General features: G+C 36.1%; 1 protein-coding gene across 1 annotated transcript in view; it reads left to right on the top strand.

Moving 5' to 3' along the window:
• The window catches only part of PDGFC (platelet derived growth factor C), a 96705-nt gene that overhangs the window by 77476 nt on the left and 8485 nt on the right, over positions 1 to 10744 (top strand). The window contains exons 3-4 of the mRNA XM_023516040.1: positions 4654 to 4861; positions 9651 to 9868. Of these exons, the coding sequence (XP_023371808.1) occupies positions 4654 to 4861; positions 9651 to 9868 (426 nt within the window). The remainder of the gene's footprint in view (positions 1 to 4653; positions 4862 to 9650; positions 9869 to 10744) is intronic.

The raw sequence follows: 10744 nt of genomic DNA, 5'->3' as shown, positions 1-10744 counted from the left end.
TGATCACTTCCATAAGTTGACCTGATTTTCCCAGATGGGGCATGCCCCTCATCTACCTGTAAATACCGTAGGCTTAGTTCCTTATGTTGACCACCTCTGTGTGTTGACCAGTTTGTGACAGTCCCTTTGGTGGTCAACTTACAGAGGTTCTACTGTATGTACTTCTATGAAGAATGAAAGAATTACGAAGTTGGGAATATGAAAATCCAGTTCAAGCCAAGGCACGTTTTGCATATTCTGCTTAGTATAACAGCCCAATCATAAGTATTTTTACATAGCAAAGATACTGTTAGAATTTTCTAGGTACTAAATGTAGGAGAAAATGCTATTTGTCTGTACCGAACAGGAGGATTTTGTTAGAGTGAAAATTAAAAGTGAAAAAATTAGAGAACTTTTGTTTCCTCTAACTTCTTTTTTCCATTGCTCCCCCCTTGCTCTCTGAGAATCCCTTTAGCCAACTTAGAAAAGCAGAACTTTGAAGTGAACAACTGGGCTGTTCCTTGAACTAGTGGGTGGGTAACAGTCATGAGAAGGCCCTTAAATAGAACCACCACTTCCTCTGTTCTGTCCAGGGATTGATTCTTTGAATCCAAGGAACAGAGAATGTGTTGCTTCTCCCTTCCTGTCACCTGGGTGGAGACTGGCATGCAGTTATCTTTTTTGGCTTGTTTATTTTAAAATTTATCTTAATGTAATTTAAATACTTAAAAGTAAAGAGTTTTGTAACACCTACCAAGCTATACATGAAGTAACATGACAGGATGTCTGGCTTCCAATCTTTTGAGGGGATCCAAGTTTTTCCCTGGGCCCAAGGTTTATATACATTGTTTGTCCAATATTCCAAGCTGAATTTGTTTTGCTTTCTTTTGTATTAATATTTTGCACTTTATCTCAGCAATGTTAGTTTCAGTTGGAACTTTTTATTCCTTTAAAAGGAATGCTCTGTTCAGGGAGTCTCCATGAGACTCCATGGAAGCAAAATAAACCAACTCATTCTTGGATAATGGTCTAATTAAAAATACCCTAAGTAATAATTTTATATAGTGCCCAAAGTATTCATCTGCACTGTGACATTTTAATAAATAATATATACTTCCATATTAATGTTCTAGCAATCATGTATTTTCTGTGTGTGGATTTGAAACTTCTAAATTGTTTTATATCATCCTATTTATTGGTAATGTTCAGTTATTTTTTGAGTATAAGACCCCTTAATTTTCACTTTATACAATCTATATACACTAGAGCCTCTATAGTTAACAGCTCCCTACACTGACCACCTCCTTAAGTTGACCTCATTTTCACAGACCAGATCTGCACCACATGTATCAGTATGTCGGCCAGGTTCATTTTGTTGACCAGTTTATAGCAATCCCTTACAGAGGAGGTTCCACTATATAGGCTTACGTTTTTAAAGTTTGCAAATATTTGCATTACTCTTTTCACATTATAAATTTAATCATTATTAATCAAATAGGTTAAACTAAATATGAACATCTTTATTAGACCAAGGTTTAGTTATATCTGTCATGGAGTTATGGACCATCATTGCGTCCTCTATTACAACAATTTTGTGTTTCTTGGACAATTAGGAAAAACACAGAGTAAGTAAAAATATTTAGTTTCTACTTGCAGACTTTAACAATTTAATTGGTAGAGCAAAAGCGTCATAAGATAATTGGGAAACATGTTAGTCCTAGTATTTTAGTCAGATCTTTGACATTATTGAAATGAAGCCTTTAAGAGTAACCAGTGTACTCCATATGTGTCTATCTATCTCTACCATCATGTTGGAAACTTCAAATATCCACAATAAAATTTACTTTAAAAATAAAAAGATGAAGAGAATAGCAGCTGAGTGGAGGTTCTGGAAGAGTGTGTAAGGCCCCTGAAGGCCTGACCTGGTCATTCCGTGGAGTTTCTCTCATGATGCCCACACAGGCCCCAGAACAGTGTAATTACTCCATACGTTTTGGCATATTTAAAAAAATTAAATTATTTTTGGCTCATGACTGACACATTCATTTTTGCCGGCTATATTCCATAAAAATATCCTCCCATATGCAAGGGGGCTGTGCACCCACAAAGCTCTGAACCCCAGAAAAAGCTGTGCCTGCCTAGAAAAAGGGCAGCTCCTGCTCCTCAAGACAGCTGCCCACAGAGTCTTTTTCAAATTGGCACAACTGGGAGATGTGACGCAAAGTTGGTTCTGTTATTGTGCAAGTTTTTGTGAATGAACTGTTTGTTTGTTTGTTTTTAAAGGTCCTTATAAGTGGTATAGATTTATGGAGGAAGTTTTTCATACGGGAGTGGGGGCCACATTTAATATGGGTAAAGGCGCAAAGTCTGAGATGAGGATGACGTGTGCTGTGGTTACTGAAGAGACTAGACTGATGGGAACAAAGTGTGCGTGTCTTTGATGAGCAGGGGATTAGATGGAAAGGTGAGCAGAGGTCACATTGCAAAGGGCCTGAAGACTGGGTAAGGAATTTAGATTTTCATCCTCCAGATGAAAAACCACACAGGCATTTGTCCAAATTCATCCCAGCTTCGGTGATATCTTATTTTGGGTAGATTAACCCAGGGTTATGCAGCATCGAATAAAAAGAAAGGAATGATTGCAGGCCCGGAGATAAGGTTAGAAGCTGCTATATATAGTGCGTGGTTTTAGTATCCAGCGCAGGATCCAAGTAATGAGAATGAAAACGGCGAGAGCTGATGTGACAGTGTTATCATTTAAATGAATGTATTTGTTTTTATCTCATTTTCAGAGGGGATCCATGTTTATTACAGAAAATGTTGAAAATGTGGATACATGTAAGGGAGAATATTAAAATCGCTCATTCTCATTTAAACCGTAGATAAGCAACTCTGGACATTTTAAGCACTTTTGAATGTTTTGCTTTCTTTCAACTTACACATATGGGAATGGTGGTACATTAAGGCTATATTTATATAGCTTGTTGTCTGTCATTTCTCTTGTTAATAAAGGCTCCTGGAGGACTTCATGTTTAAGGGGAATACACTATTCCATTTTTTCAGTACAATATAGTTAACTGTTCCACCATTGTAAATTTAGATTTTTCCCCCCAGCTTTTTGTTATTAAAACATTGCTGTAAGGAACATCAAATAACGTAAATCTTTTATTTTGTAATCTTCCTTTCCTTACTTGAATAAATGTTTATTTAAATATATACATCTGTTCACGTATTTATTTTGCTTATGTCACTTTCACCCCTGATCTGCCGTTCCTTACCCTGAGTCCACGTTACAAAGTGGGGAAGGGAGACTCTTACTGAGTTTAAAAAGATGCCTCTGTATGTATTACCACTTTCAGTTTCAGTAAAACTACCATCTTATTTTGTTGCTTGCCATTCAAGTTTATCATGTGTTTTCATCTATTCCTCACTACGTGAGTATTTAGTTGCTTCTAGTCTTTCTCTGTTTAAAACAATGCTGCAGTGACTAGCGTTGGATGTATTTACGTGTGCACAGTTAGAGGATGAAAACTTCAGAGGGATGTAAGACCTGTCGATCTCTAGTGCCCAGGGCACATCAGTTACGTCGTTCGAGTGGCTTTGCCCGTGTACACACACCCCTGAAAGGGGAGAAGAGGAGTTCCCATTTACTCACACCCACCAAAATCCTTTTTTCCGTTCTTGCCAATCTCATCTATAGGAAATACAGTATCTCCTTTTTTAGATGGGAAAAAATTTCCCATTATCTTTTACAGTTTTCTAATAAGGAATAAATTTTGACTTATTATCATATGTTATTGACCATTCCACCTTCTTATCTGGAAGTTGCCCATTTTGTTCTACTGTGTTGTCTTTTTATTTTCCCTGTATGTTCTAGACACTAATTTTGTGATAGTTCTATAGTTGGTCAAAGTGTCCTCCCAGTGTCTCTCTTAGTCTTCATAGGTAGTTTATATTAAATATATATTATAGGCAAATTCATCAATTTGACCTTTTATGGTTTAAGTATTTTCTATCTAGATTAGTAAATTCTTCTCCACCATCAAAGGATTTTTAACTTATGTTTTGTTCTAGATCTTATTTCCTATAAATTTTTAAGTCGTGTTCTATTAATTCACCTAAGTCACGTGATTTTCCAGACTGAAGAAAATGAAAATTGGGAAACAAATAGAAAAATTTGGTAAATTGTATTATAATTTTCATTGTAAGTCTGTAACTGAAAATATTTCCAGCTGTTTACTTGAGAAAAAGCTACCCATATCCACCATGGTTATGGTAATGAAAAACCAGTGTCTTCCTCGTGATTTCGGCGAAAATCGACCAGAGTTCCTGGTCCCTTTTTCTTCCAACCTTTTTTCTTCTCTTTTGCACATTAGAAGAATAAAAGTTGTCTTAAGCCACATAGTAAATACACAAACACTAATGAAAGCTGGTGAGCAAGGGCAACCCAACACCACCGCTGAGCAAAGCAGTCCTCAAGTTGTCTGTGGGAAGCCTTGGGGCTGCAGGTTGGACACCCCTAGGTACACTTGAACCCCAGTTACATCTAATTAGGTTGAATGCAGTTCCACTTCCCTGCATTTCATCCCTGTCTTTGAAACTTCCTGCCTTAAGTCCAGAAGGACTACATTGTCATTTTTAAAACAGTTAACGTAGGGTTCATTTTACTTTCAGCAATTCACAGAAGCTGTGAGTCCTTCAGTGTTACCCCCTTCAGCTTTGCCACTGGACCTGCTTAATAATGCTGTGACCGCCTTCAGTACCTTGGAAGATCTTATTCGGTATCTTGAACCAGATAGATGGCAGTTGGACTTAGAAGATCTGTATAGGCCGACTTGGCAACTTCTTGGCAAGGCTTTTGTTTTTGGGAGAAAATCCAGAGGTAAGCTTCCCCCTTAGATTAGAACCTCATTTAATTTTATTTGCAGCTAGTGTTCTAGATTCTTATGCCACAGCTTCCGAATGGGAGAGTTTAAAATTCTTCAGTGATATATCTAAAGCAGGCATCCTCAAACTAGGGCCCACGGGCCACATGTGGCCTGCCTAGGACATTTATCCATCCCGCCAGGTGTTTTTGCTGCTGCTGCCTGTCCTGCTTAGCAGCCAACTCATCCCGGGGACTGCAGTACAGTCTGAGGGACAGTGAACTGGCCCCCTGTTTAAAAATTTTGAGGGCCCCTGATCTAAATAATAGCTTTTTTTACTATTTGGGCATATTCACGTATTCAGTCAGAATATATACCAAAGCAGGCACCTAATTATATCATTACAACTCAGTGGGGATGAAGTCTTCTACTGCATTTTACAAGAACATTTGTTTATTCAAACCTATATTTGGATTATACTGATTTTGAGATTCAAGAGAAAGCATTATATCTACAAAACCAGACTTGTGCTACAAAAGGAGATCCCTGTATAAAAAGCCTTATCTACGATGTCTCCATGAGTTAGAGACATCTATATTAATTTCCATTTTCTAAGTCTGAAAGTTTCTAAATAAGATGACAAATAGCAATGAACCAACATAAAATAGAATTAATGGTTTCCAACGTAGGATTCATGGCAAGGAAACAGTGGGCTGAAGGATCCTAACCCACATTAAGTTTTCTCGGTATAGATTTGCTTTTGAAATGATTACTTTTAACCATATGGGCACATCTCCCTTCAAGAGTGAAAGTGCTGATAATTAAACCTAATTTCACCTAGTCAAGAAATTGACAATTATGTGTTAGTTGAGATAGTTATCTTGAGCAACATTAGAATTGTAAAAGGTCTCTATCAGACACAAATGAAAATGTAATAGAAATTATTGAATAATTATAATTCATTGAAAAATGTGTTCCATCTGTCGGAAACATGGAAATCTACCAGGGTCCCTTTAGAGAATAGAATAACAGTCTAGAGAATTTATGTAGAGGGAACAACGTTTGGTTAATTTGAGCTATTAACGGGGCAGATTGCACCAGCCGTGTTCTTCTCAGTCTTGTCAGAAAGAAACCTGATTCCTGCCCTTTCCCACATCAAGAGCTGCAGCCTTTTGAGGTCTGAGCTTTAGTCTCAGCAGATCATGATCAGACTTGTCCCACCCTACCTTAGTGCTGTGCCAACAAACGTGGTTTCCTTTCGGTGGCATTTGAAATCAGTGCTCAAGTGCATGGGCAGCCAAGTCCTGTCCAGATGCTGAAAGCTGTTACATATTTATAAGATTTGATCTTGATGAATAACTTACAAACAGCACTTCCCTCCCCTGCCATTAGGAACAGGAAGATGAAGATCTGCAAGACTAGCTGAAACACCATGAATAGAGCCCTTGTTAGCGAAGTGGATTGTCATGTCCATCTGTAAGAGGCGGGAGGAGCGAAATAAGTTCTAAGCTCAGATCTAGTTTTTTGACAGCTGGTTTCTGGACGTGAGCCTAACCTCCCCCCCCATCCCACCATGCCTTCATGCCTGAATCTCTGTGCCTTGTGTCAAAGCTTTGGCCAGGGACTAGCATGTATTTAAAAGCATCCAACAGTGAACAAGCCTTTTCAAATATTCGTTGAACACTTTCAGAATTGAAGCCCTTCACAGTTTGCCAAAACTACTAACTTTTTAAGCATACAGAAAGTGTGAAAAAAGCAGTGTATATTTTTGGAACTTTACATAAACTAAAATGCAGGTGTGGGATAACATCTCTATAGACAAAACCAAATTCCCTCTCAGTCTTTCCAGAAAAGAACCAGGAGTAAAACTTTTAAAAGCTTCTAATTAGACACCGAAATAGATTTTCCATGGAATAAACACATCACAGTGTTACCACATTCATCTTAGAAAGACCACCCCCAGATTGCATTGTGGTAATATGATCGCTTTAGACTGAATATCTTAAAAGAGTGAACAACTAACAAGGTAAAATGTGACTGTAATGTTTTTGTCAATATTATCCTTATTAGTTAAAGTAAAATATCGATTAAATTTACACTTAGAAATAATGATTTTTGTTTGGTGATGTGCTCAAAATCTCCATTCCTTAGAAAAACAAAGTAGTGCTCGTAATGTCTTAGTTGGTAACTATGACAAGGAAAATCATCTGAAGGCCAGGTTTTACTTTACAGTTATTTTGCGCAGGGAAACATCTTTAATATTATAATAAAGCTATTAAAAAAAACGTGCTTTGGGGCCTTTCTTCTTCTTCTTTTTTTTTCTCTTATTTTCTCTGCTTTCCCTGCCTAAAAGTTCTGCTCAGTGTGTAGAGAATATATGTCACAAGATGTGTAGTCCTAGGACTTATTTTAATGAAGCTTATATGAGTTAGGAGCCTTAGGAGTAGGCAGCATAAATCTTAAATGTGACAGGCCAAATTTAAAACCCTTAATTATGTTGTTTGTCCACTCTTCACTGCATTAATGCTTTTCTGTTTCTTTTCTTTTCCTTTCTTCCTTTGGTTTCAGGATTTTCATTTATTCCTTGTTTCTGCAAAAGCAAAACAAAACACACCGTATTTTCCAAGTCACATTGAGCTGGTCCTTATAAAGGCCTTTTGCCTTTTGTGCCAGACATGATAAATGAGTCGCAGCACAGTTGAAAGAGTGTTTAGATTTTCATATTGTGGCAGGTATCATAACTTAGTTCACTTGGGAAATCTGCCTAACCTTGTATTGTGGTGAAGGAAATATTTTAAAGGGAACATATACAGTCTCGTTACTACTATCATAAAATAGGGTGTTTAAAACGATTGGAGGTAGATCAATGTGTTTTGACAGCTAAGAGCATATTCTTCCCATTCTAATGTAGTATAAATCTTAACCTAAGCACTGAAAATTTTGGCAACCAGCTTTTGTGTTTCTGCCTGTTTCTAAGTATTCTCCTTCCTTCCCCAGATATTAACTCATAGAGAAAAGATTCAGATAAACTCATATAGAGCTTTAGGAACAAAAGAGAAATGTGTGCCTATACTATTAGCAAAATGAATTCAGGTCTAATATGAGGCATCCTTGAACCCAACGATCTCATTAACTTTATTAGTGATAGGTTGATCTCTTCAAAAAGTAAAAGAATGGACACATTTATTCTTAAATAGTATCATTGTCAGATACAAAAAAAAACTTTAAGTACTCAAAACAATGATTTTCTATTGATTTCCTAAAATACTTTTTAGCTGAGTAAGGTGTTGAAATGGATCCATGGAATTAGCATTTTTTTGGTGCTTTACTACATGTGACCTAAGCTTTAGTCAATCATCTTGTTTTTATATGTTTTCAATTTAAAATTACATATCTATAACTTTATAATTATTAAAATAAGCTCCCTTTGACAATTAGAAATACTTGATCACGTATATAAGTACAATGAATTCAAGATACTAAGCATTTGATTCTTTATTACCTTGCCATTTTAAACTTATTTTAATAATTAGCACTTGTTTTTAAAACAGAATTATACATGTATAGTGATTATTACTATTTGAAGTCAGCTTGAACCAGAAAATAATTTCTTTTCTTCCAACTCATGTTTGTAATGTCCCCAGTGTTAGCAAAAAGGTATTTAACCTTTGTATTTTCTGTAATATTCCTAAGTTTAAAAAAAGTACTTCTATTTCTGTAAAAAACAAAACCCTAAAGGAATATATATTATCTGAAACTAGTCAGTTGTATTGGAATTGCGCTATTTGCATATTTCTAGGGGAAAAATAGGTAAAGCTTATAATCATAAATTAGAATTCTATTACAAGTGTTTGTCCCCATACTGTGTTATGTATAAATTCATAGAGAACTGACATCCATGTTGATGTAATTTTTCGGAGGCGGTATCGTTTTGTAGTCAGAAAACAATGGTTCTTTGAGGAGCTGCAGCACTAATCTGATGAAAGGATATTTTGTTTGGTCTTCACAAGTACAGATTCTTTCAAAGAATAAAGCACGACATAGTTAAACAACTTGCTAAAAGAAGACAGACAATAGTTATACGTTAGACATTTCTTCTGTCTTTTAGCAGGGGGAGGGTAGAAATCTGAAGGAGCCTAGTTATTTTAAATTTCCAGGATGATAAATTGTTGAGTCCATTTGAAGCAGTGTTCTCCAACAACGTCTACACTTAAAGAAATATATCAGTTTTTTCACTCATAGCAAGCAATCAAGCTCTCTTCAGAAATATATGATCTTCATTCTCTTTTTGTATTTTGTGATTCTTACTGCCAGGCAGATTAGAGAAAGTTCTATTGACAAGTTGCAATAAGTTATCCTTCATTAACTGTATGAGCCCGTAATCCTTTGGGGAATTGCAGGTTTTTTTAGTTTAAACCTTCATCATTTTGCATTCTGTTCTTTTCCCCTCCCTGTTCTCCTTGTTGGTCCTTTTTTCTTTTTTTTAACTGAGGTTAAAAAGTGTAGACCTTTTCTCTCTATAGTTTCCTATTTATAGCTCTCAACTATTTTGTTGGCTCTGTTCTTATATTGCACAATGGCTGCTCTTATTGGACACTAAGTCATAATGAAGTTTTGTTTACTATGAAATGGAAAGTCCAATTTGTGAATTATATAGCCCTAAAAGCTAGTTAAAATTAGACGGGGTATTGTTCGGGGTATTGTTCATGAAATAGCATAAGATTGCTTTATTAAAAGAGCTTAATGAAACATTCAAGCTCAAAGCATGAACATCTATTTTTCTTTGCTTTCTTTTATGCCATGTAGTGGTGGATCTGAACCTTCTGAAAGAGGAGGTAAGATTATACAGCTGCACGCCTCGTAACTTCTCGGTGTCCATAAGGGAAGAACTAAAGAGAACCGATACCATTTTCTGGCCAGGTTGTCTCCTGGTTAAACGCTGTGGTGGAAACTGTGCCTGTTGTCTCCACAATTGCAATGAATGTCAGTGTGTCCCAAGCAAAGTAACTAAAAAATACCACGAGGTAGGTACACCGTTTTATTTTCAGTTTCCTTTGAGTATTTTGTGTCTTACAGCAAAACAGTGAATCCAAAATGGATACGTTGGATGGAAATGGAAAAAGATAAGGTTTACAAATAGTTTATGCTTTCATTTTTTAAGTTAGTATCTTTAATTGAAAAACTGGACATTAGGAATTTAGACAGCTTATTTGCTGATGGACATCCTGGGTGGTCAATGAAGGTTTTTACCTCTTATACAAAAAAGAAAATGTGTTCTCTGAGAGGGAAAAGAAAAATGGGTGAAGAGTTCCAGCTCTCCAAATTAGGAAGGGAAATATTTTAAAGACAAAGCTTGGAGATAAATCATTGTCTACTTTGGAGAAAGAAAATCTTTGGTATTTATTTTTCTATTTAGGCCAATATGGACACATAACTCCCGAGGAACATATTCATAATTATATCAATCTTTGTATTATTCATGCTGATCCAAATAATCATGGTTCACTTTGTATGCATTTTTTAAGCATAAAAAGACATAAAGGAAAATACAGGGTGGACATAAACTTTGTCTGCAATTTCAAATAGTTTAACGTAATAAATTGCGCATGAACTTTATGGACACCCTGAAAATATAAACTGAAATGTTAGTAGTTACTGTCTTTTCAGAGCCCGGGAACCTTAGACCTTGTCCACCTTGATATCACATCTTTATTACACTGGAGTTATCCTCCGTTGTCTCCCACAATTCAACTTTAATGGTTACATTTGGATTAGCCCAAGACAGTATCTGTTCTTCTGACTTTGGTTCAGTTTTACTCCCTTTTATCACTTTTAATTTTTTCCACTAAACTTAATATTAACACAGCATCAATACCTACTTACTAAGTAGGGTGTTTTTC

Source organism: Otolemur garnettii, unplaced genomic scaffold, assembly GCF_000181295.1.
Source record: "Otolemur garnettii isolate 467f Iridium unplaced genomic scaffold, OtoGar3 scaffold00085, whole genome shotgun sequence".
In the NCBI taxonomy this organism is placed as follows: domain Eukaryota; kingdom Metazoa; phylum Chordata; class Mammalia; order Primates; family Galagidae; genus Otolemur; species Otolemur garnettii.
The sequence above is the reverse complement of the archived record's forward strand: the minus strand, read 5'-3'. Positions and strand labels throughout refer to the sequence as shown.